Below are 26,874 nucleotides of genomic sequence, written 5' to 3'. Positions count from 1 at the left end.
TCTGATGGTAAGGCGGGGAAGTTGCATCAGGTTTTAGGCTGCTGCCACCACCAGGACATGCCGGGTGCTTGGCCATCCTGACCCACCACGTGGAGGGAACTGGGATGTCAGGGCGCACCAGTAACAAGTCTTTGCACTTGGTCCAGGGATCCTGCTATGTGGTAATCAGGGTCTGACTTCAGGTGGACGAAGCAAACTGGGTCCCTGCAACAGCCCCAGCCATGCTCCGGGGAGGGTCCTCGGGTCAATAGACTCTGCGACTCTCAGACAGGCGTAGCCCTGGGAGGAACCCAGGGCAGCAACGTGCTTTTTGAAGTTTCGATGGTCAATGTGTCCTGCAATTCACAATAATTTTCGCAACTAGCTGCTGATGCATAAGCAGAGTGATCCACTGCCAAGAGTCACGGGCAAATGCTCGCGCCATTCCCCCCACCCCCCGACACTGCCCGGGGGATCCCACCTGCGCAGTGAGATGGCCAAATGCCCTGTGTAGCATCCCCAGAAACGGGTTTCAGACGCGCAACCTGGCTTCCCACAGTGACGGGCAGGCTGAACTGCGCCCCCCAACCCCGGCCATTCGCTCATTCCCCTCACCCCCTGACCATTACTTCCCACTCCCCTTCGGGGGATGGAGAGGAGGGCCTGAAGAAGCAGCGGTTGGCGGGATCGCCTGAGTCTTCAAACCCCTGCCAGGCTGCACAGGGTCGAGCTCCAGATACCTGGACAAGGGAAGGTCGCCCGCTGCACTGGCGAAACCGCCCATTGCTTACCCAACGGTGGTGGGTGGCTGGAACGTCGACGCCCATCCGTCAAGCAGGCCCATCTGCACCATGGCTCAGAGCTCACCCGGCGTGCTGGGCCCCCCGTTTGTCTGGGGAAGCGTCCTTCGAGAACAGCCAGGTTTCATCGGCCCCCTGCTCAGGACTTCCCTTACGATTTGGGGGTCACTGGTGGATCGGAGACAGGAGCGCACAGTGGTTCAGGGGCCAGTTCGGCGATGGGAGAGGTGGGGAGTGCTTTGGGGCTCCCTCTCCGGTGTGTGGGTGAGGATGTCCCGGCAGGTTAACCAAACCCTGCCGGGTGTCCCCGTCTGCTGGGTCGCCGACCCCTCTGGTGGAGGGGATCCTGCATCCCAGCACCTGCCTCCTCCTCCTCCACACGCCCAAGCCATGGAGAGCTCTGCTGGCTGGACTGCAATGTGATTGGTGCCCTGAGCTGTGGGTTCGCGTGTCTGCAATGCAAACGAGGTTGGGCCCACGGCTCTCTGGCTGTTTTACCGTTAATGCTCCTTACGCAGATCTACCCACCTGGATAGTCAAGTTTGATCATCGTCTTGGCACTGCGTCAAGGCCGCAGCTGACTCTGGCGGGCCGATCCGAAAACCTAACTAAATAAACCATGTAATTGGTAGTAGCGACGGGCGTTGTGCACAAAGGGCAGGGACTTAATCAATGCAAGCTTATGACCCGCATTTACTGGTAATTCCTTTGTTGGGGAATTAATTGCAATCCCCCAATCCCTTTCACGACTGGGTTCCGTGAGTTACCCACACATGTCGGCAAAGGGCACATGCACGTGGATCCGTTCAGTGTAGCACATGTGCATCCTTGACATGTTGTTGCTCAATCTCGTGTGGCTGAATGCAGGGCTTGAGTCCTACAAAGGAAAGTGTGGGACTCCGTCAAGTATTGGGGAAGGGACGTCACGTGACTTCAGCATGAAATTTAACATTTCATTCAGGCTTGTCTTACACAATTGAAGGAAAAAAACACACAGCAAAAAAGCACTTGCCAAGGTAACAGATTTTCATATCAACTTGCTGCATAAGTATAAAATGCATGCACCGTTTCAGTCTGAGAACCTGTAACACATGTCTGTATAAAAAGATGTGACTGAGACATTATGCAACATTACTTTGAACGATTACCATGGTCTTCCAATGAAGAGTCTTGTTTCAGAGACAAGTGGCTAGAGTTTGATTCCCGTCCAGAGTTCGAAACCCGACCACAGCATTGAAGTCTTTTTTATTCTTTTTTTAATTTCTTAAACATGCAAGGGGTACAGCGTACGTCCTCCCAAAAATGGGCAGACACCGTCCACCCTTGTGGTCACATGACTTGACCCCTCTTATGAATTTAAGTGCTCCACCAAATACCTCATCAGCGCCTCTTCCAAACATTTCGGTTTTGGCTTTAAAGAAAACTGTTGTGTATTGATGGATTGCAAATAACAAAAATTGCTACTAACTCTGCAAAATAGCAGAATTGAAATGTGATCCTGGGCAAGCCTTCTATTTTATTCATGCAGCAGTAGGCTGATACCCCTCCTGGGTAGGCTTCTCTTTCTTCTACATGGTTTCCCTTGCAGCTTGCCCTTGCCGGCCCAGGTCCGCCTCTTCCCCAGGTCTGGTCACATGTTTGAGGCATGGACCAATCCTCTTCAGGGACATCCCCAGGGCAGTCTTGCCCGGGTAGCCAGCTAAGTGTATATCTTCTGTTTGCCCTGGGGGCAGCAGCCAGACCACTAAAGCCGCCTGCATCAACTCCCAGGTAAGAGACTACCTTTTGCCAACACAGCTAATGCTGTATTTGTGACTCTTGCTTTCTAATTTAGTTACATTCTTGTGTACAACTACTGTATCTAAACCTTGCTGATATTTGAGCATAGCCACTGTTCAACTTGGGTGCATTTAATGTATAGCCACAGTATTGAATGTAGGTGCCTTTGTAGTATAGCCACTGTACTGAATTTGAAGTATGTAACAAATGTTGGTGCATCTGAAGTATAGCGTTTGTATTGAATGTAGGTGCATCTAAGGTATAGCGTTTGTATTGAATGTAGGTGCATCTGAAGTATAGCGTTTATATTGAATGTAGGTGCATCTGAAGTATAGCCTTTGTATTGCATTTGGGTGCGTTTGAAGAACGTTAGTGTTACCTCAACACTTGCTGCGCTTTTGATTGTTTTTGCCACTGTGCCATATTTAACTGCCTTTTTGAGCTTAGCAACCGTTCTATCTAGCTGCATCTTTCAGCATTGCCACTGTCTACCATCGAGCTGCATTTTTTAGTATAGCCCTGTCTCTTATTTAGCTGCATTTTGGGAATACCCACACTTATTTAGCTGTATTTTTCAGTATAGCTGCTTTCACTTATTTAGCTGCATTTTTTAGTATATCGAGAGTATTCCAAATTTAGGTTTCACATCACTAACCAACCTAATAAAACTAAAATGTTCTGATATCCTCTATACTCTCCCTCAAACACCAAACAAAACACCCACATACCTCTACTGCAGCAGTACCCCCAAAACCACCATAATTTCACACACACACCGCAACACTCAACTAAATGCAACAGAAAACTAAACAAACTACACACAAATCAACCCAAACACAACAATCGCCACCTAACCATTGCCAACTAAAAACAAACCAAGCACACACTGACTGGTCTTTTCGAACTGAAGCTACCAGCGGCACATCAAAGCTCACTAGCACTTTCCCTCTATCCTACTAAGCCTCGCCAGCCCTCCTTTCTTTTCAGATCCACCAGAGCGCATGGAGACCATGAAAATGGCAGCAGTGCGCGGTATAAATTACAATAACATGACTGTATTTTCAGGGTGTAAATCAGGTCAGTAGCCTTTATCTCGCACAGATTGTTAGCTTGTTAGGAATGTAGTAGTTCAGAAAAGTAAAATGTCCAAAATGAAAACGCTTTCTTGTGACAAAGTAGCGCACTTCATGGATAGGAGCTTGACAGTTTAAACAAAAGAGTTTTATTTTGTAGATCATGTTTATTAGTTTGGTTTCTTTTGTACCACGCACCGAACCCTCAGATAACTAGGCGCTTAAAGCTTATACAAAGGTTACAGACATTTTAGACAACAGACCAGAAAACAAGAGCGAAAATAAGTGCGGTTGACCATCGTTAGATGGGGGTTGAGAGATGAGAGAATCCGTTACAATATCAAGCAGTTAGTGTTACAACAGGTATAGAAGAGAATAAGCAGGCAGGGTGTACACAGGGTGAGGTAGCAGATCACTCCTGTTTCTTGTCGAAGAGCCAACTCTTTACTTTGGCTCTAAAGGTCCAGAATGATGGTTCCAATCTGAGGATAAGGGGTAGCATTCCATTGTTTGGCAGCTAACACAGGGAAGCTCGCTCCTCCTGCTTTTTCGAAGAAATCTAGGAACGGTCAGGCAGGGTGAGTACATGGCTCTAGTTGGTTGACGTTTGTTGACTTTATCTGTCAGGTATTTAGGGGCGGTATTTGAGAGGCATTTGTGGGTGATGACGAGTGTGTGAAGGGCAATTCTATCCCGTATCGGAAGCCAATGGGCGTCCTGCCTGTAACTAGTGATATGAGAATATCTCGGTATACTTAATGCCGCTCTTAAGACATTGTTTTGAAGGACCTGAAGTTTGTTGAGGTTTCTTTCGGATGTGCCTAAGTAGAGAGTGTTACAGTAGTAAATCTTGGATAACACAAGAGCCCTGGCTAAGGTAATGCAGCTACTAGTTGAGAGGAATGACTTGCAAGTGTTAATGAATTTGTTAGTGTAGGCCGTGGAGGAGGCAGTGGCATTCACTTGCTTCCTAAGGGGGAGAGTGGAGCCTAGGTATACCCCCAAAGTTTTGATTTCTTTGGCCACTTTGATTGGGTTTCCATCGATGTTAATGGAAGCATAGCGGGGGTCTAATTTGTTCAGGCGGTTTTGGGAGCTGACGATCAAGAGCTCGGTTTTTTCGTCATTGAGGCAGAGGCAGTGATCTGCCATCCACACCTGGATTTCCAAGTAAATCTGGTTAATACTTTTACAATCATCTTCATGGCACCCTGAGAGTGTGATGAGAACCTGGGTGTCATCAGCGTAATTTATGTATGTGACACCCAGTTTGTCAAGACAGTCAAAAGGAGCTTAGTGAAGATGTTGTAAAGTGTTGGCAAGATGCATGAGCCTTGCGGTACGCCGCAATGGATGGGAATTGGGTCTACTGAGGCAGAAGGAGCGAAGACCCTAGTGGTACGGTTGGACAGGATTGATTGTATCCCGGTGGAGACGTTGCTGGAGAAGACCGCTGCTGTAGATAAGTGATCAGTGAGGGTCTGATGATCGACAAGATCAAATGCTGCCGATAAGTCTAACAGCAGGAGCATGGCAAGCTTACCATTGTCCTTCGCCTCATCCATTTGGATTGTAAGGTCCAGGAGGGCTGTTTCCGTTCCATGTCTTGGCCTAAAGCCCGATTGTCTAAGGCCTAGTAGGTTGTAATCCTCCAGGTGTTTCTGAATTTGAAGGTAAGCCACTCTGTCTAGGATCTTTAGGATGTAGGGAATGGTGGTGATGGGCCTATAATTAGTGGGAATATTGTGAATGATTGCCGCTGGGCAAAGGTCTCCTTGACATCTGGATGCTTTGAGGCTTTTGATTATCTTTTCCACTTCATTGGCTGAGACTGATGAGAAGAAGGGTGGGCAGTCGGGTGCTATCAGGGTGCTGATAGGCGGAAAGGTGGTGGGGTTAGCATTCTTGGCCAAGCTAGTCTTTTTATGCTCAATTTTAGATTGGAGCATAGCAATTTTGTCTGGAAGTGCTTTCTGTATATTAGCGCACCACACTGCGTCTTTCACACAGGTTTCCGATGGTGGTGCTGGGGACTCACGTTCCCTGACAATACTGAAGAGCTCTTTAGTCTTGGATTTGGCATTGAGAATACGGTTATCATAAGTTTCCTTTTTTGCGTTGAGGATAGCAAATTTGTAAGATGTGCCGGCTGAGGTGAATAGCGCCTTGTTAGAGGGGTTGGGCGTTTTTCTCCAAGTGAATTCTGCTGCTCTTTTTGCATTCTGGAGGATTTTTAGTTCGGGCGTAAACCATTTGTTAAGGTGGCCAATTGGTTTGGCTTTGGTCAATTTAACGGGGGCGATGCTGTTCACAGTGGCCTACAGTGTGTTATTGTATAGGTCAACTGGCTTGTTTGAGTCCAAGTCCTTGAAGTTGGCTGGGTCGAGGACATTCTGGATCAGAGGACGTAAACTTTGGAGCGTTAAGGTATGCTTGTTTCTAGCGAGGACTTGAGGGGCAATATGGGGAGTTGGTGCGGTCGGTGCATTTCCCTGGATGGTGAAGGAAATGAAATGAGGGTCCGACCATGCGGTGGGAGCATTTTGAAGGATGGTGGTGGAGCAGTTGAGGTCTGTGTTGGGGAGAATTCTCTGTTTAGGCTATTTTCCCAAACCTAGTGAGTCCCCCAGCAGCTCTGCTGGATTTTTGGGGTTTATTTTTTTCTCCTGCTAAGAGTGAGACTCTTTTTCTCCCACTCTTAGACATGATTTGAGATATCCTTTGACTTTGTAATTGTGACACAGTGCTTGAAGCCGAGTTGGGAAATCGCGTTTTCCAAGGATGAGGCATTAAGGCCGTTCGGATCAGAGAGACCTAAGTTAAAGTCACCAAGAAAGATTATTTGTGATCCTGGTTTTGTGTTATTAGTCAAAAGATCAGAGATATCTTCCTTGGGGGGGGGGGGGGGGTTAGTAAGGACGGCTCCTTGTTGCGCTTTTGCTTTAGGGTGAGGGACACTCCTGGGGGCCTGGGAGCGGAGTAGACTTGTGGTGGTTTTGTGGCATGGGGGTGGTGGTTAGTAAGGAAGGCTCCCTGTTGCGCTTTCGCTTTAGGATGTGAGCCACTCCTGGGGGGCCTGGGAGCGCAGTAGACATGCAGTGTGGTTCTGTGGCATGGGGTGGGGTTAGTAAGAAAGGCTCCCTGTTGCGCTTTCGCTTTAGGATGTGAGCCACTCCTGGGGGGCATGGGAGCGCAGTAGACATGTGGTGTTTCTGTTGCATGGGATGGGGGGGCGTTAGTAAGGAAGGCTCCTTGTTGTGCTTTCGCTTTAGGGTGAGAGCCACTCGAGGGGGCCTGGGAGCGGAGTAGACGTGGTGGTTCTGTTGCATGGGATGGGGGGGCGTTGGTAAGGAAGGCTCCTTGTTGCGCTTTCGCTTTAGGGTGAGAGCCACTCGAGGGGGCCTGGGAGCGGAGTAGACATGTGGTGGTTCTTTTGCATGGGAAGGGGGGGGTGTTAGTAAGGAAGGCTCCTTGTTGCGCTTTCCCTTTAGGGTGAGGGCCACTCGAGGGGGCCTTGGAGCGGAGTAGACATGTGGTGGTTCTGTTGCATTGGGTGGGAGGGGGTTAGTAAGGAAGGCTCCTTGTTGCGCTTTCGGGTGAGAGCTACTCGAGGGGGCCAGGGAGCGGAGTAGACATGTGGTGGTCCGTTGCATGGGAAGGGGGGGGGGCGTTAGGAAGGCTCCTTGTTGCGCTTTCGCTTTAGGGTGAGCCACTCGAGGGGGCCTGGGAGCGGAGTAGACATGTGGTGGGCTGGGGGTTAGTAAGGAAGGCTCCTTGTTGCGCTTTCGCTTTAGGGTGAGAGCCACTCGAGGGGGAGGCCTGGGAGCGGAATAGACATGTGGTGGTTCTGTTGCGTGGGGTGGGGGTTAGTAAGGGAGGCTCCTTCTTTCGCTTTAGGGTGAGAGCCATTCGAGGGGGCCTGGGAGCGGAGTAGACATGTGGTGGTTCTGTTGCATGGGAATGGGGGGCGTTAGTAAGGAAGGCTCCTTGTTGTGCTTTCGCTTTAGGGTGAGAGCCACTCGAGGGGGCCTGGGAGCGGAATAGACATGTGGTGGTTCTGTTGGATGGGGTTGGGTGGGGATTAGTAAGGAAGTCTCCCTGTTGCGCTTTCGCTTTAGGATGTGAGCCACTCCTGGGGGGGCCTGGGAGCGCAGTAGACATGTGGTGTTTGTTGCATGGGGTTGGGTGGGGATTAGTAAGGAAGGCTCCCGGTTGCGCTTTCGCTTTAGTGTGGGAGCTACTCCTGGGGGGCCTGGGAGCGGAGTAGACATGTGGTGTTTCTGTTGCATGGGGTGGGGTGGGGGTTAGTAAGGAAGGCTCCCTGTTGCGCTTTCGCTTTAGGGTGTGAGCCACTCCTGGGGGGGCCTGGGAGCGCAGTAGAAATGTGGTGGTTCTGTTGCATGGGATGGGGGTTAGTTAGGGAGGCTCCTTCTTTCGCTTTAGGGTAAGAGCCACTCAAGGGGGCCTGGGAGCGGAGTAGACATGTGGTGGTTCTGTTGCATGGGGTGGGGTGGGGGTTAGTAAGGAAGGCTCCTTGTTGCGCTTTCGCTTTAGGGTGAGAGCCACTCGAGGGGGCCTGGGAGCGGAGTAGACATGTGGTGGTCTGTTGCATGGGATGGGGGGGGGGGCGTTAGTAATGAAGGCTCCTTCTTGCGCTTTCGCTTTAGGGTAAGAGCCACTCGAGGGGGCCTGGGAGCGGAGTAGACATGTGGTGGTTCTGTTGCATGGGGTGGGGTGGGGGTTAGTAAGGAAGGCTCCTTGTTGCGCTTTCGCTTTAGGGTGAGAGCCACTCGAGGGGGCCTGGGAGCGGAGTAGACATGTGGTGGTCTGTTGCATGGGATGGGGGGGGGGCGTTAGTAAGGAAGGCTCCTTCTTGCGCTTTCGCTTTAGGGTAAGAGCCACTCCAGGGGGCCTGGGAGCGGAGTAGACATGTGGTGGTTCTTTTGCATGGGAAGGGGGGGGTGTTAGTAAGGAAGGCTCCTTGTTGCGCTTTCCCTTTAGGGTGAGGGCCACTCGAGGGGGCCTTGGAGCGGAGTAGACATGTGGTGGTTCTGTTGCATTGGGTGGGAGGGGGTTAGTAAGGAAGGCTCCTTGTTGCGCTTTCGGGTGAGAGCTACTCGAGGGGGCCAGGGAGCGGAGTAGACATGTGGTGGTCCGTTGCATGGGAAGGGGGGGGGCGTTAGGAAGGCTCCTTGTTGCGCTTTCGCTTTAGGGTGAGCCACTCGAGGGGGCCTGGGAGCGGAGTAGACATGTGGTGGGCTGGGGGTTAGTAAGGAAGGCTCCTTGTTGCGCTTTCGCTTTAGGGTGAGAGCCACTCGAGGGGGAGGCCTGGGAGCGGAATAGACATGTGGTGGTTCTGTTGCGTGGGGTGGGGGTTAGTAAGGGAGGCTCCTTCTTTCGCTTTAGGGTGAGTGCCATTCGAGGGGCCCTGGGAGCGGAGTAGACATGTGGTGGTTCTGTGGCATGGTAAGGGGGGGGCGTTAGTAAGGAAGGCTCCTTGTTGCGCTTTCGCTTTAGAGTGAGAGCCACTCGAGGGGGGCCTGGGAGCGGAATAGACATTTGGTGGTTCTGTTGTGTGGGGTGGGGGTTAGTAAGGGAGGCTCCTTCTTTCGCTTTAGGGTGAGAGCCATTCGAGGGGGCCTGGGAGCGGAGTAGACATGTGGTGGTTCTGTTGCATGGGAATGGGGGGCGTTAGTAAGGAAGGCTCCTTGTTGTGCTTTCGCTTTAGGGTGAGAGCCACTCGAGGGGGCCTGGGAGCGGAATAGACATGTGGTGGTTCTGTTGGATGGGGTTGGGTGGGGATTAGTAAGGAAGTCTCCCTGTTGCGCTTTCGCTTTAGGATGTGAGCCACTCCTGGGGGGGCCTGGGAGCGCAGTAGACATGTGGTGTTTGTTGCATGGGGTTGGGTGGGGATTAGTAAGGAAGGCTCCCGGTTGCGCTTTCGCTTTAGTGTGGGAGCTACTCCTGGGGGGCCTGGGAGCGGAGTAGACATGTGGTGTTTCTGTTGCATGGGGTGGGGTGGGGGTTAGTAAGGAAGGCTCCCTGTTGCGCTTTCGCTTTAGGGTGTGAGCCACTCCTGGGGGGGCCTGGGAGCGCAGTAGAAATGTGGTGGTTCTGTTGCATGGGATGGGGGTTAGTTAGGGAGGCTCCTTCTTTCGCTTTAGGGTAAGAGCCACTCAAGGGGGCCTGGGAGCGGAGTAGACATGTGGTGGTTCTGTTGCATGGGGTGGGGTGGGGGTTAGTAAGGAAGGCTCCTTGTTGCGCTTTCGCTTTAGGGTGAGAGCCACTCGAGGGGGCCTGGGAGCGGAGTAGACATGTGGTGGTCTGTTGCATGGGATGGGGGGGGGCGTTAGTAATGAAGGCTCCTTCTTGCGCTTTCGCTTTAGGGTAAGAGCCACTCGAGGGGGCCTGGGAGCGGAGTAGACATGTGGTGGTTCTGTTGCATGGGGTGGGGTGGGGGTTAGTAAGGAAGGCTCCTTGTTGCGCTTTCGCTTTAGGGTGAGAGCCACTCGAGGGGGCCTGGGAGCGGAGTAGACATGTGGTGGTCTGTTGCATGGGATGGGGGGGGGCGTTAGTAAGGAAGGCTCCTTCTTGCGCTTTCGCTTTAGGGTAAGAGCCACTCGAGGGGGCCTGGGAGCGGAGTAGACATGTGGTGGTCTGTTGTATGGGAAGCGGGGGGCGTTAGTAAGGAAGGCTTCTTGTTGCGCTTTCGGGTGAGAGCCACTCGAGGGGGCCTGGGAGCGCAGTAGACATGTGGTGTTTCTGTTGCATGGGGTGGGGTGGGGGTTAGTAAGGAAGGCTCCCTATTACGCTTTCGCTTTTATTGTGTGAGCCACTCGAGGGGGTCTGGGGGCGGAATAGACATGTGGTGTTTGTTGCATGGGGTGGGGTGGGGGTTAGTAAGGAAGGCTCCCTATTACGCTTTCGCTTTTATTGTGTGAGCCACTCGAGGGGGTCTGGGAGCGCAGTAGACATGTGGTGTTTGTTGCATGGGGTTGGGTGGGGATTAGTAAGGAAGGCTCCCGGTTGCGCTTTCGCTTTAGTGTGGGAGCTACTCCTGGGGGGCCTGGGAGCGGAGTAGACATGTGGTGTTTCTGTTGCATGGGGTGGGGTGGGGGTTAGTAAGGAAGGCTCCCTGTTGCGCTTTCGCTTTAGGGTGTGAGCCACTCCTGGGGGGGGCCTGGGAGCGCAGTAGAAATGTGGTGTTTCTGTTGCATGGGGTGGGGTGGGGGTTAGTAAGGAAGGCTCCCTATTGTGCTTTTGCTTTCGGGTGTGAGCCTCTCCTGGGGGGGCCTGGGAGCGCAGTAGAAATGTGGTGGTTCTGTTGCATGGGGTGGGGTGGGGGTTAGTAAGGAAGGATCCTTGTTGCGCTTTCGCTTTAGGGTGGGAGCTACTCCTGGGGGGCCTGGGAGCGCAGTAGACATGTGGTGTTTCTGTGCATGGGGTGGGGTGGGGGTTAGTAAGGAAGGCTCCCTGTTGCGCTTTCGCTTTAGGGTGTGAGCCACTCCTGGGGGGGGGGGCCTGGGAGCACAGTAGACATGTGGTGGTTCTGTTGCATGGTGTGGGGGTTAGTAAGGAAGACTCCTTGTTGCGCTTTCGCTTTAGGGTGAGAGCCACTCGAGGGGGCCTGGGAGCGGAGTAGACATGTGGTGGTTCTGTTGCATGGGGTGGGGTGGGCGTTAGTAAGGAAGGCTCCTTGTTGCGCTTTCTCTTTAGGGTGAGAGCCACTGGGGGCAGGGGGGGCCTGGGACCCGGAGTAGACATGTGGTTCTGTTGGATGGGAAGGGGGGGGCGTTAGTAAGGAAGGCTCCTTGTTGCGCTTTCGCTTTAGGGTGAGAGCCACTCCTGGGGGGGGGCCTGGGAGCGGAGTAGACATGTGGTGTTTCTGTTGCATGGGTTGGGGTGGGGGTTAGTAAGGGAAGGCTCCTTGTTGCGCTTTCGCTTTAGGGTGAGAGCCACTCCTGGGGGGCGCGGGAGCGGAGTTTGCGGTCGGGCGACCGGTTCATGGTGACTTTGTAGTCGGGATCTGCTCCGGTGTCGCCCTGGCAGCCTGCCTGTGTGTCGGCGTGGGCACGGAAGGCTGGTTTCCTGTGAAGGGAGTTTCCGTGCCGCCTCCTCCCACATGCCACGGGAAGCTCGATCCATCCGTGACTCAGTGCTGAGACGATCCGGGCAAGGCGCGGGGCAGCGCTGGCTGCCATGGAAGGTATGTAACGGGTGCATGCGTAGCCCTACTCTGGCGGGGTGGGGGTGCTTCGGCTCAATCCTTCCAGTAATGGGGAGCCCACTTGTGGAATTGTACCCATGCCCGCTATACGCTTGGGAGCCCAGATAGACTTTCCGCTGGGCGCTGAGGGAAGGTTGCTGCCCTATGAGGCTCGGTGATCGGACACATTACGCATCCCTAGGCCAGCTGCATCACGGGTGCACACTGCCGAGTTATGCAACCCCTAGGAGCCGAGCCGAGCCAAGGCCATCTGCCCGCGTTGCGTCTTACTTCCCTCGTCTCAGGAAGTAGCATAGACTTCTCGGGTATTCCTGAAGTACAACAGTGTTCATGCCGTGAATGCTTTTAATGAATCTAGATGGAGTAAGTGCAAACCACTGTATGCGCTTATCTCCCCCCTCCCCCCTCCATCGATGGAGTAAGTTCACACACACTGTATGCGCTTATCCTCCCCCATCGATGGAGTAAGTTCACACACACTGTATGCGCTTATCTCCCCCCTCCGTCGATGGAGTAAGTTCACACACACTGTATGCGCTTATCCCCCCCATCGATGGAGTAAGTTCACACACACTGTATGCGCTTATCCTCCCCCATCGATGAAGTAAGTTCACACACACTGTATGCGCTTATCTCCCCCCATCGATGGAGTAAGTTCACACACACTGTATGCGCTTATCTCCCCCCATCGATGGAGTAAGTTCACACACACTGTATGCGCTTATCCTCCCCCATCGATGGAGTAAGTTCACACACACTGTATGCGCTTATCTCCCCCAATCGATGGAGTGAGTTCACACACACTGTATGCGCTTATCTCCCCCCCCATCGATGGAGTAAGTTCACATACACTGTATGCGCTTATCCCCCCCCCATCGATGGAGTAAGTTCACACACACTGTATGCGCTTACCCCCCTCCATCGATGGAGTAAGTTCACATACACTGTATGCGCTTATCCCCCCCCCAATCGATGGAGTAAGTTCACACACACTGTATGCGCTTACCCCCCCCATCGATGGAGTTAGTTCACACACACTGCATGCGCTTATCTCCCCCAATCGATGGAGTGAGTTCACACACACTGTATGCGCTTATCTCCCCCCCATCGATGGAGTAAGTTCACACACACTGTATGCGCTTATCTCCCCCCCCTCCATCGATGGAGTAAGTTCACATACACTGTATGCGCTTATCCCCCCCCCCATCGATGGAGTAAGTTCACACACACTGTATGCGCTTACCCCCCTCCATCGATGGAGTAAGTTCACATACACTGTATGCGCTTATCCCCCCCCCATCGATGGAGTAAGTTCACACACACTGTATGCGCTTACCCCCCCCCATCGATGGAGTTAGTTCACACACACTGCATGCGCTTATCTCCCCCCAATCGATGGAGTAAGTTCACACACACTGTATGCACTTATCCCCCCCCCATCGATGGAGTAAGTTCACACACACTGTATGCGCTTATAGATGGAGTAAGTTCACACACACTGTATGCGCTTATCCCCCCCCATCGATGGAGTAAGTTCACACACACTGTATGCGCTTATCCCCCCCCCATAGATGGAGTAAGTTCACACACACTGTATGCGCTTATCTCCCCCCCATCGATGGAGTAAGTTCACACACACTGTATGCGCTCATCTCCCCCCACCCCCATAGATGGAGTAAGTTCACACACACTGTATGCGCTTATCTCCCCCCGCCCCCAATCGATGGAGTAAGTTCACACACACTGTATGCGCTTATCCCCCCCATCGATGGAGTAAGTTCACACACACTGTATGCGCTTATCCCCCCCATAGATGGAGTAAGTTCACACACACTGTATGCGCTTATCTCCCCCCCATCGATGGAGTAAGTTCACACACACTGTATGCGCTCATCTCCCCCCGCCCCCATAGATGGAGTAAGTGCACACACACTGTATGCGCTTCTCTCTCCCCCCATAGATGGAGTAAGTTCACACACACTGTATGCGCTTATCCCCCCCCATAGATGGAGTAAGTTCACACACACTGTATGCGCTTATCTCCCCCCCATTGATGGAGTAAGTTCACACACACTGTATGCGCTTATCTCCCCCCGCCCCCAATCGATGGAGTAAGTTCACACACACTGTATGCGCTTATCCCCCCCCCCCCCATCGATGGAGTAAGTTCACACACACTGTATGCGCTTATCCCCCCCATAGATGGAGTAAGTTCACACAAAATGTATGCGCTTATCTCCCCCTCCATAGATGGAGTAAGTGCACACACACTGTATGCGCTTATCCCCCCATAGATGGAGTAAGTTCACACAAAATGTATGCGCTTATCTCCCCCCCCCATAGATGGAGTAAGTGCACACACACTGTATGTGCTTATCTCCCCCCCTCCATCGATGGAGTAAGTGCACACACACTGTATGTGCTTACCCCCCCATAGATGGAGTAAGTGCACACACACACTGTATGCGCTCATCTCCCCCCATCGATGGAGTAAGTGCACACACACTGTATGTGCTTACCGCCCCCCCCTCCATCGATGGAGTAAGTGCACACACACTATATGCGCTTATCTCCCCCCCCCCAGATGGAGTAAGTGCACACACACTGTATGCGCTTATCTCCCCCCCTCCATCGATGGAGTAAGTGCACACACTGTATGTGCTTATCTCCCCCCATAGATGGAGTAAGTGCACACACACTGTATGCGCTTATCTCCCCCCCCTCCATCGATGGAGTAAGTGCACACACACTGTATGCGCTTATCCCCCCCATAGATGGAGTAAGTGCACACACACTGTATGCGCTTATCCCCCCCCTCCATCGATGGAGTAAGTTCACACACACTGTATGCGCTTATCTCCCCCATAGATGGGGTAAGTTCACACACACTGTATGCGCTTATCCCCCCCATAGATGGAGTAATTGCACACACACTGTATGCGCTTATCCCCCCCATAGATGGAGTAAGTTCACACAAAATGTATGCGCTTATCTCCCCCCCCATAGATGGAGTAAATGCACACACACTGTATGCGCTTATCTCCCCCCCCATCGATGGAGTAAGTTCACACACACTGTATGCACTCATCTCCCCCCACCCCCATAGATGGAATAAGTTCACAGACACTGTATGCGCTTATCCCCCCCATAGATGGAGTAAGTGCACACACACACTGTATGCGCTTATCCCCCCCATAGATGGAGTAAGTGCACACACACTGTATGCGCTTATCCCCCCCATAGATGGAGTAAGTTCACACAAAATGTATGCGCTTATCTCCCCCCATAGATGGAGTAAGTGCGCACACACTGTATGTGCTTATCTCCCCCATCGATGGAGTAAGTTCACACACACTGTATGCGCTTATCCCCCCCCCCCCCCTCGATGGAGTAAGTTCACACACACTGTATGCGCTTATCCTCCCCCATCGATGGAGTAAGTTCACACACACTGTATGCGGTTACCTCCCCCCCATTGATGGAGTAAGTTCACACACACTGTATGCGCTTATCTCCCCCCGCCATCGATGGAGTAAGTTCACACACACTGTATGCGCTTATCTCCCCCCCCCCATCGATGGAGTAAGTTCACACACACTGTATGCGCTTATCCCCCCCCATAGATGGAGTAAGTTCACACACACACTGTATGCGCTTATCTCCCCCCCATTGATGGAGTAAGTTCACACACACTGTATGCGCTTATCTCCCCCCGCCCCCAATCGATGGAGTAAGTTCACACACACTGTATGCGCTTATCCCCCCCCCATCGATGGAGTAAGTTCACACACACTGTATGCGCTTATCCCCCCCATAGATGGAGTAAGTTCACACAAAATGTATGCGCTTATCTCCCCCTCCATAGATGGAGTAAGTGCACACACACTGTATGCGCTTATCCCCCCATAGATGGAGTAAGTGCACACACACTGTATGCGCTCATCTCCCCCCCATCGATGGAGTAAGTGCACACACACTGTATGTGCTTACCCCCCCATAGATGGAGTAAGTGCACACACACACTGTATGCGCTCATCTCCCCCCATCGATGGAGTAAGTGCACACACACTGTATGTGCTTACCGCCCCCCCCTCCATCGATGGAGTAAGTGCACACACACTATATGCGCTTATCTCCCCCCCCAGATGGAGTAAGTGCACACACACTGTATGCGCTTATCTCCCCCCCTCCATCGATGGAGTAAGTGCACACACACTGTATGCACTTATCTCCCCCCCCCCAACGCTGGAGTAAGTGCACACACACTGTATGTGCTTATCTCCCCCCATAGATGGAGTAAGTGCACACACACTGTATGCGCTTATCTCCCCCCCCCTCCATCGATGGAGTAAGTGCACACACACTGTATGCGCTTATCCCCCCCATAGATGGAGTAAGTGCACACACACTGTATGCGCTTATCCCCCCCCCTCCATCGATGGAGTAAGTTCACACACACTGTATGCGCTTATCTCCCCCATAGATGGGGTAAGTTCACACACACTGTATGCGCTTATCCCCCCCATAGATGGAGTAATTGCACACACACTGTATGCGCTTATCTCCCCCCCATAGATGGAGTAAATGCACACACACTGTATGCGCTTATCTCCCCCCCATCGATGGAGTAAGTTCACACGCACTGTATGCACTCATCTCCCCCCACCCCCATAGATGGAATAAGTTCACAGACACTGTATGCGCTTATCCCCCCCATAGATGGAGTAAGTGCACACACACACTGTATGCGCTTATCCCCCCCATAGATGGAGTAAGTGCACACACACACTGTATGCGCTTATCCCCCCCATAGATGGAGTAAGTGCACACACACTGTATGCGCTTATCCCCCCCATAGATGGAGTAAGTTCACACAAAATGTATGCGCTTATCTCCCCCCCATAGATGGAGTAAGTGCGCACACACTGTATGTGCTTATCTCCCCCATCGATGGAGTAAGTTCACACACACTGTATGCGCTTATCCCCCCCCCCCTCGATGGAGTAAGTTCACACACACTGTATGCGCTTATCCTCCCCCATCGATGGAGTAAGTTCACACACACTGTATGCGGTTACCTCCCCCCCATTGATGGAGTAAGTTCACACACACTGTATGCGCTTATCTCCCCCCGCCATCGATGGAGTAAGTTCACACACACTGTATGCGCTTATCTCCCCCCCCCCCATCGATGGAGTAAGTTCACACACACTGTATGCGCTTATCCTCCCCCATCGATGGAATAAGTTCACACACACTGTATGCGCTTATCTCCCCCCATCGATGGAGTAAGTTCACACACACTGTATGCGCTTATCCCCCCCCCCCCCCCCCTCGATGGAGTAAGTTCACACACACTGTATGCGGTTACCTCCCCCCCATTGATGGAGTAAGTTCACACACACTGTATGCGCTTATCTCCCCCCGCCATCGATGGAGTAAGTTCACACACACTGTATGCGCTTATCTCCCCCCCCCATCGATGGAGTAAGTTCACACACACTGTATGCGCTTATCCTCCCCCATCGATGGAATAAGTTCACACACGCTGTATGCGCTTATCTCCCCCCATCGATGGAGTAAGTTCACACACACTGTATGCGCTTATCTCCCCCCCATCGATGGAGTAAGTTCACACACACTGTATGCGCTTATCTCCCCCCCTCCATCGATGGAGTTAGTTCACACACACTGCATGCGCTTATCTCCCCCCCAATCGATGGAGTAAGTTCACACACACTGTATGCGCTTATCCCCCCCCCATCGATGGAGTAAGTTCACAGACACTGTATGCGCTTATAGATGGAGTAAGTTCACACACACTGTATGCGCTTATCTCCCCCCCTCCATCGATGGAGTAAGTGCACACACACTGTATGCGCTTATCCCCCCCATAGATGGAGTAAGTGCACACACACTGTATGCGCTTATCTCCCCCCCACTCCATCGATGGAGTAAGTTCACACACACTGTATGCGCTTATCTCCCCCATAGATGGAGTAAGTGCACACACACTGTATGCGCTTATCCCCCCCATAGATGGAGTAAGTTCACACACACTGTATGCGCTTATCCCCCCCCATAGATGGAGTAATTGCACACACACTGTATGCGCTTATCCCCCCCATAGATGGAGTAAGTTCACACAAAATGTATGCGCTTATCTCCCCCCCCATAGATGGAGTAAATGCACACACACTGTATGCGCTTATCTCCCCCCCCATCGATGGAGTAAGTTCACACACACTGTATGCGCTCATCTCCCCCCACCCCCATAGATGGAATAAGTTCACACACACTGTATGCGCTTATCCCCCCCATAGATGGAGTAAGTGCACACACACACTGTATGCGCTTATCCCCCCCATAGATGGGGTAAGTTCACACAAAATGTATGCGCTTATCTCCCCCCCATAGATGGAGTAAGTGCACACACACTGTATGTGCTTATCTCCCCCCCCACAGATGGAGTAAGTGCACACACACTGTATGCGCTTATCCCCCCCATAGATGGAGTAAGTGCACACCCGCTGTATGCGCTTATCCCCCCCATAGATGGAGTAAGTGCACACACACTGTATGTGCTTATCCCCCCCATAGATGGAGTAAGTGCACACACACTGTATGCGCTCATCTCCCCCCCATAGATGAAGTAAGTGCACACACACTGTATGCGCTCATCTCCCCCCCATCGATGGAGTAAGTGCACACACACTGTATGTGCTTACCCCCCCGCCCCCTCAATCGATGGAGTAAGTGCACACACACTGTATGTGCTTACCCCCCCCTCCATCGATGGAGTAAGTGCACACACACTGTATGCGCTTATCCCCCCCCCAAGATGGAGTAAGGGCACACACACTGTATGCGCTTATCTCCCCCTCTCCATCGATGGAGTAAGTGCACACACACTGTATGCGCTTATCTCCCCCATAGATGGAGTAAGTGCACACACACTGTATGCGCTTATCTCCCCCCATAGATGGAGTAAGTGCACACACACTGTATGCGCTTATCTCCCCCCTCCATCGATGGAGTAAGTTCACACACACTGTATGCGCTTATCTCCCCCCTCCATCGATGGAGTAAGTGCACACACACTGTATGCGCTTATCCCCCCCATAGATGGAGTAAGTGCACACACACTGTATGCGCTTATCTCCCCCCCCTCCATCGATGGAGTAAGTGCACACACACTGTATGCGCTTATCCCCCCCATAGATGGAGTAAGTGCACACACACTGTATGCGCTTATCCCCCCCCTCCATCGATGGAGTAAGTGCACACACACTGTATGCGCTTATCCCCTCCCCCCCCATAGATGGAGTAAGTGCACACACGCTGTATGCGCTTATCCCCCCATAGATGGAGTAAGTTCACACACACTGTATACGCTTATCTCCCCCCCATAGATGGAGTAAGTGCACACACACACTGTATGCGCTTATCCCCCCATAGATGGAGTAAGTGCACACACACTGTATGCGCTTATCCCCCCCATAGATGGAGTAAGTGCACACACGCTGTATGCGCTTATCCCCCCCATAGATGGAGTAAGTTCACACACACTGTATACGCTTATCTCCCCCCCCATAGATGGAGTAAGTGCACACACACTGTATGCGCTTATCTCCCCCCCATAGAAGGAGTAAGTGCACACACACTGTATGCGCTTATCTCCCCCCCCTCCATCGATGGAGTAAGTGCACACACACTGTATGCGCTTATCCCCCCCCTAGATGGAGTAAGTGCACACACACTGTATGCGCTTGTCTCTCCCCCCTCAACCCCCCATAGATGGAGTAAGTTCACACACACTGTATGCGCTTATCTCCCCCCCATAGATGGAGTAAGTGCACACACACTGTATGTGCTTATCTCCCCTCCCCATAGATGGAGTAAGTGCACACACACTGTATGCGCTTATCTCCCCCCACCCCCGTAGATGGAGTAAGTGCACACACACTGTATGCGCTTATCCCCCCATAGATGGAGTAAGTTCACACACACTGTATGCGCTTATCTCCCCCCACCCCCGTAGATGGAGTAAGTGCACACACACTGTATGCGCTTATCCCCCCATAGATGGAGTAAGTGCACACACACTGTATGCGCTTATCCCCCCATAGATGGAGTAAGTTCACACACACTGTATGTGCTTATCTCCCCCCCCATAGATGGAGTAAGTGCACACACACTGTATGCGCTTATCTCCCCCCCTCATAGATGGAGTAAGTGCACACACACTGTATGCGCTTATCCCCCCATAGATGGAGTAAGTGCACACACACTGTATGCGCTTATCCCCCCATAGATGGAGTAAGTGCACACACACTGTATGCGCTTATCCCCCCCCATAGATGGAGTAAGTGCACACACACTGTATGTGCTTATCTCCCCTCCCCATAGATGGAGTAAGTGCACACACACTGTATGCGCTTATCTCCCCCCACCCCCGTAGATGGAGTAAGTGCACACACACTGTATGCGCTTATCCCCCCCATAGATGGAGTAAGTGCACACACACTGTATGCGCTTATCCCCCCCATAGATGGAGTAAGTGCACACACGCTGTATGCGCTTATCCCCCATAGATGGAGTAAGTTCACACACACACTGTATACGCTTATCCCCCCCCCATAGATGGAGTAAGTGCACACACACTGTATGTGCTTATCTCCCCCCCCCATCGATGGAGTAAGTTCACACACACTGTATGCGCTTATCTCCCCCCATCGAAGGAGTAAGTTCACACACACTGTATGCGCTTATCGCCCCCCCATAGATGGAGTAAGTGCACACACACTGTATGCGCTTAACCCCCCCATAGATGGAGTAAGTGCACACACACTGTATGCGCTTATCTCCCCCACCCCCGTAGATGGAGTAAGTGCACACACTCTGTATGCGCTTATCTCCCCCTACCCCCGTAGATGGAGTAAGTGCGCACACACACTGTATGCGCTTATCCCCCCCATAGATGGAGTAAGTGCACACACACACTGTATGCGCTTGTCTCCCCCTTTGCCCCCCCCATCGATGGAGTAAGTTCACACACACTGTATGCGCTTATCTCCCCCCCCCCCCATCGATGGAGTAAGTGCACACACACTGTATGCGCTTATCCCCCCCATAGATGGAGTAAGTGCACACACACTGTATGCGCTTATCTCCCCCCCACTCCATCGATGGAGTAAGTTCACACACACTGTATGCGCTTATCTCCCCCCCTCCATCGATGGAGTAAGTGCACACACACTGTATGCGCTTATCCCCCCCATAGATGGAGTAAGTGCACACACACTGTATGCGCTTGTCTCCCCCTTTGCCCCCCCATCGATGGAGTAAGTTCACACACACTGTATGCGCTTATCTCCCCCCCCATCGATGGAGTAAGTGCACACACACTGTATGCGCTTATCTCCCCCCCATAGATGGAGTAAGTGCACACACACTGTATGCGCTTATCGCCCCCCTCCATCGATGGAGTAAGTTCACACACACACTGTATGCGCTTATCTCCCCCCCCCATCGATGGAGTAAGTTCACACACACTGTATGCGCTTATCTCCCCCCACCCCCGTAGATGGAGTAAGTTCACACACACACTGTATGCGCTTGTCTCCCCCCACCCCCGTAGATGGAGTAAGTTCACACACACTGTATGCGCTTATCTCCCCCCACCCCCGTAGATGGAGTAAGTTCACACACACTGTATGCGCTTGTCTCCCCCCACCCCCGTAGATGGAGTAAGTGCACACACACTGTATGCGCTTCTCTCTCCCCCCTCGCCCCCCCCATCTAAGTAGTAAGTTCACACACACACTGTATGCGCTTATCTCCCCCCCATCGATGGAGTAAGTTCACACACACTGTATGCGCTTGTCTCTCCCCCCATAGATGGAGTAAGTGCACACACACTGTATGCGCTTGTCTCCCCCCCCCCCCATAGATGGAACTGTATGCGCTTCTCTCTCCCCCCTCGCCCCCCCCCCCCCCCCCCCCCCCATAGGTGGAGTAAGTGCACACACACACACACTGTATGCGCTTGTCACCGCTCCCTCACGTGGGGTGTTCTGTTCACCCCTGGGCGCTGTGCTCCCATATCACAGACATTCATTTCGGTATTGCGACTGCGCTTTTTTCTCTGCTCTTGTCTCTATCTGTGACTTGCCTTGTAATGCTCTTATGAGGTGGATTGCAGCGAGAGATGCTGTCCTTGACCACGGCAGTGAGTGGGGGGGTGAGTGAGTGAGAGGACTTCTGCTTTATTCACATGCTGCTGGGCCCTCGGGGTCTTGGGTTCTTATGCCGGAAGGATGACTCTGCCTTCCATGCGTCTGTCCTGCCCTTGTAAGTAGCGTGGCTGAACCTGTGGAGCGCCTTGGGTGGGCAGCACTGTACTCTATGCACTTACCTCACTATTGGTCAGCGTCCCGTTAAATGTATCTATTTTGCGCCCAGCATCCCGCCCGCATTACACGAGCCCCAGTTCTTCCAGAATGCAGCTCTTTAGGGCTGACGGTTTCTGCTTCTTGGAACAGAACGGCACTGAAGGCTCCCAGAACCGAGACCATACAATTTTACATTATTTAAAATGAATGCTGCAATGTTGAAAAAACTGCAAATATAAATAATACCCAGAAGGGAAAGGAAGCCATGAATCCTTCTCACGATCATCAATACCAGGAAAGGAAACCTGGTACCATCGATTGTTTCCAAGAGTTGCAGCTCCTGTCTCAAGAAGTCCGTGTCTCCTTTGGCTGAGAAGCTCCTTGGTCGAAGGGAAGCCGGTCTTATAATGTCCTTGACACAAGCGGTCTTGTTTTATAATGTGCCTAAATTGCAGTGCAACCACTTGAAAGCTCATATGATCATATTGCAAGCGCTACAGCAAAATCAATTGGGAAACCCAGTAGAGCGAGATGGTGAGGAAGGAAGGGCAGGCGGGCCTTGTGGGCAAATACCAACCGCCAGGCTCCGAGTTCATTAAGAACGTGCTACATACCACGCTTGGCTCGCACACACACACACAAGCAAGAAGGTGGGAAATAAATCATCGAGCCCGTGGAGGGCGGCTCTGTTCTGGAAAAGTCGGGGTTTCAGGTCCTTGTTGGATTGAAGGAGCGAGGGTTCGTGTCCGAGCGTGGGAGGGCGAGTCATATGAGAAGACTTTTGCCTCCTTTCGTTTTTGCAGGGAGTGTAGGCTCTGCTGGAATGTAGGGGGCGGGGGCGCTAGTGCCCCACCTAGACGTATATGCAGGGTTTCGAGGGCGATGCTGCAGGCGTTGGGCGTTTCATTGCTGGGCTGCCTGGAAAGAAAGGGCCTACCTCCCAAATAAGCGTTGGGGACTTCCTGCCTTGGAAGCAGGGAGTTTATTTATTTATTTATTTTCACACTTGTATAGTGCACAGGCAGCCCCAAGGCATCCCCGTGCTGTTACTTGTAGTTACACTTAGTTACAATACAGTACAGGGAGCAGTACAATACATTATGCATTCAGGCAGGTGTTCAGGCAGGTGTTGGTTGGGATAGTGTCAAGGAACAAGGGAACTGTATTGTACAAGACACAGTGGGCCAGACTGATTTTAATTAAATAGTGTTGGTTGATGAAAAGGTTTTGCAGCAAGGGCAACTCGGGTGCTCCCTTTAAAGCCTATCAATCAGTAACTTGCACTCTGCATAATCTGTAAAGCAACTTTTTGGGAGTTGAAAATGGGGAGACTGGTTGGAGGTCAATAAGAGGGCTGATCTATAAAATGCAGGCCTGTGTGAGTTAACATCTATTTCTGTCTCATGGTTGCATAGGACTGTGGCTGCCTTGAGACACTCGGGCGGGTCTGTGGTACCTGGAGCCCGCTGGCTCCCTGTCTAAAGCGGCTAACACGTGACTCTGATGCTTTCAGTCACCTCTGTAAGGAAGGTATTCTCTCCATTCCTTCACTGAGCCGTCGCCTGTACATCTTGCTGTAGTTTACACCAGAGTGCTTGCGATTGATGCCATGCGCTCCAGTCCTGCATAATCACAAAAGCCCTGCTTTTAAGTCGACTCTGAACACTATCCAAAAAGGGAAATTTGCTTACATGCAGACACTGCTTTGCAGAACAGAACCCTGCACTTTGCAGAGTGTACCCTTAGCTTCCCACCTGGTGCAAATCCTTATTTTCAAACTTCGTTGTGGCCCATTGCAATGAAAAGCTGCTTCTGGCAAAGCTATTTGAGTGGACAGATGGTGAGTGTCTCCTGGTTGTCTTGTAACCACTGTCCGTCCTGTTAAGATGGCTGCCTATTCAAACCCTTCCCCATCCTGGAAGAGGGAGCAAGAGGTGTAAGGTAATCCAGAGGCCGAGGTTATCCGTTTCAATGTGGCCGCTTGGCTCTGGCCTGCGCTGCTCACCTTTGGATATTTAAGAGATGACCCTTTAAGGAAAGGGCACTTTGTTAATATTGCCATATGCACATGCAAGGAAAAGCCGGACTGAACAATGAGTAATGCAAAATGTAAAACCAGGAATCCAGCAGTCCCCCGCTATGCAATTCAGGAACCGCCGACTCCATTACACGGAGCAACAGGAAAATACATTCTGAGCACTTCCTTATTAACACCTTGCCTAACAGTATTTCAGGGATTTTGTGAATGGGGGGTGGGGGGGGGGGCACATTTTTGTGTTGTGGTATTGTTTTTTAAATGGCCTTCCTACACATTTTTAAAGTTTCTATCCGAGGTCGCCTTCTGGCCTTTTTTCTTATACAATTCTAACTGATTGGTGTTTTTATATTGCACTGACTAATTCAGTTGTTCTAATTTTGCGTTGCTTTGAATCTTCTCCTATACGCATTGCTGGTTTCCCTCTGTGCCACCCCTTGTTTTAACATTTGTTAAAAGGTTGCTCTGAGGAACTCTCCAGCCTTTTTCAAACTATTGTGATGAATGTCAGTCAGTCAAAGGGCTAAAGAACGGTGTCACCAGTGGCTAGCTCGGTCTTGGTCCATACACTGATGTAACCAGGATGAAAGATTGAGTCGGTCCTGCCAGGACTGCACACAGGTCTCTTCTGACGGCTCCGGGAACAGCCCTGAGCTATCTTCCCAGCTCTACTTATTGTATTGCTTGAGTCCCCAAGTAGCTGTTGTCTGTATCTTGGCGTTGCAGCCTGGGTGCAAACGGTGAAGTGGGATCTTCAGGGTCCAACCCCTGAGGACAGAGTGAATACTAGTGGCTACTTGTGCAACAACCCACTTTCATTGCAGAGTGCCTTGGTGCCCCGTGCACTTGGCCGTGTTCGCCCTCTTTTTCTGCTTGGCTGAGCTTTTTGCCGCTATGTCATTCTGCCTTTCCCCAGTTCTGCGCCAATGTGTGACTCATCCCTCTTTATGCCGAGTCTTGGTCTCGTCAGCTGGCCTTGCTCTTTGCCGTCCACTTTCCCTGTGCGTGTAGACATTTGTTTTGTGGTTGTATAGTAAGTTGTTTCTGCTTTTGCCTATTTTTCAGATTCCTGCACGATGGTGGGAGAGCGGCGGAATGGGAACCTGCTGGTCCACCTGGGTCCACGACTGCAGGCATACCCAGAGGAGCTGATCCGCCAGCGCTGCACTCACGATGGGCACAAGGAATATCTGATTCGATGGAGCATTCTCAGTCTTGATGACAGTGCAGGAACAAATGGAGCCGCTTCTTCTGAGAGCAAAGCGGAGAACATCCTAATGTGGATGTCTACGGAGGAGGTTTATGCCAACTGCCCGACACTGCTGGGGAAGCGCAAACACGAGGGCCAGCGGGTGAAGGAGGAGAAGGTCCCCAGCACGTTCCCCTCAGATGCCACGCTGGACCAAGTCTCGCTGCAGGAAATGAAAGCCGATGTTCGCTCCCTGGTGCAGCGTGCCTCCAAGCAGATGTCGAGGACCAGTGGTCCAGAGTCCTCCATCTTGAACACCATTCATGTGCTCAGCGCCTATGCCAGCATCGGCTCCCTGGCTGGGGTCTTCAAAGAGACCGGAGCGCTGGACCTGCTGATGAAGATGCTGTGCAACGAGGAGAAGCAGATCCGCAGGAGCGCCGGCAAGATGCTCAGGGCGCTGGCCTCCCATGATGCGGGTAAGTGGCTGAAACTGCTTCTGAATCGCACAGGGTGTTTCTGTTGTCCTGAAGGTGTCCAACTTTTAAGCTGTCAACAAAACGATGTATACATGAAATTAAACTGCATTCAATGGCCATATTCGCAGCACAATGGAAGTCGCAAGTCTGTGCTTTATCCTTTGTTGAAAATCCATTTGTTATTTTTTGGAATTACTAGAGTAACCCTGTGTGGAGGGTCTGTTTTTGTAGGTTTTGTACCCTAAAGCTTTTGTTCTCACAGCAGACAGTTTCCTTGGGGCCTCTAGTTCCTTTTGGAATTCCATACGTGGCCCATTGTCTGACACTAGCCCACAGTTCGGGAAATAGTAATACACAGACATCATAAACATTTTTCGTAATACTTAGTAGATGTTCGTGTCGGGGCTGCACTCGACAGGAGCTGTTAAGATCTTTATTGCAGCCTCTAAGAACCTGGTTAGCTTACAATGGTCAGCAAGCAGGGGCAGCTTTGCCTCCCCAGGTGAACAGGTGCAATACAAACATGCTTATGGGACATGAACTCGTCACATAATGGACACAAGCTGTGCAGTCATCCGTGCCCTCTGTGTAGTTCCTTCTTGCTGGCAGATGTCTGACATCTAGGAGCATGTTAATCTTTATTCTATAAATGCCGTAGGTCCTTGTTTGTTTCTCTTGTTCAGCTTAATAGCCCTACTTTGAGTTTCAACAAGTTCAGTAGGTGAAATCTTAATTCAACAAATCGAAACCAAGAGTGCCGTTTCTCTTCCAGGGGTTCAAAACACATAATTACTTCAAGAGAGATCTAGGGGTCACAATAATTGGGGCCTGCCATCTATCCAGCTCCTGCTTATAGCCTAGAAGAGGCTGTACATAATGGTCCATATATGCAACTTACCCCTGTTCCGAAGTAGATCTT

General features: G+C 51.7%; 1 protein-coding gene across 3 annotated transcripts in view; it reads left to right on the top strand.

Moving 5' to 3' along the window:
• The window catches only part of CUL9 (cullin 9), a 1,917,728-nt gene that overhangs the window by 23,525 nt on the left and 1,867,329 nt on the right, over positions 1-26,874 (top strand). For 2 of the 3 annotated variants that reach the window (XM_069608880.1, XM_069608879.1), the window contains exons 1-2: positions 11,620-11,837; positions 25,353-25,955. In XM_069608880.1, coding sequence (XP_069464981.1) covers positions 11,831-11,837; positions 25,353-25,955 — 610 coding nt within the window. In that variant the 5' untranslated portion in view covers positions 11,620-11,830. Of the gene's footprint in view, positions 1-11,619; positions 11,838-25,352; positions 25,956-26,874 lie in introns of those variants that run through there. The other variant, XM_069608881.1, reaches the window with a different exon arrangement.

This window comes from Ambystoma mexicanum, chromosome 4q, assembly GCF_040938575.1.
Source record: "Ambystoma mexicanum isolate Mex_15411 chromosome 4q, UKY_AmexF1_1, whole genome shotgun sequence".
Classification (NCBI taxonomy): Eukaryota; Metazoa; Chordata; class Amphibia; order Caudata; family Ambystomatidae; genus Ambystoma; species Ambystoma mexicanum.
This window is presented reverse-complemented; position numbering and strand designations above follow the sequence as displayed.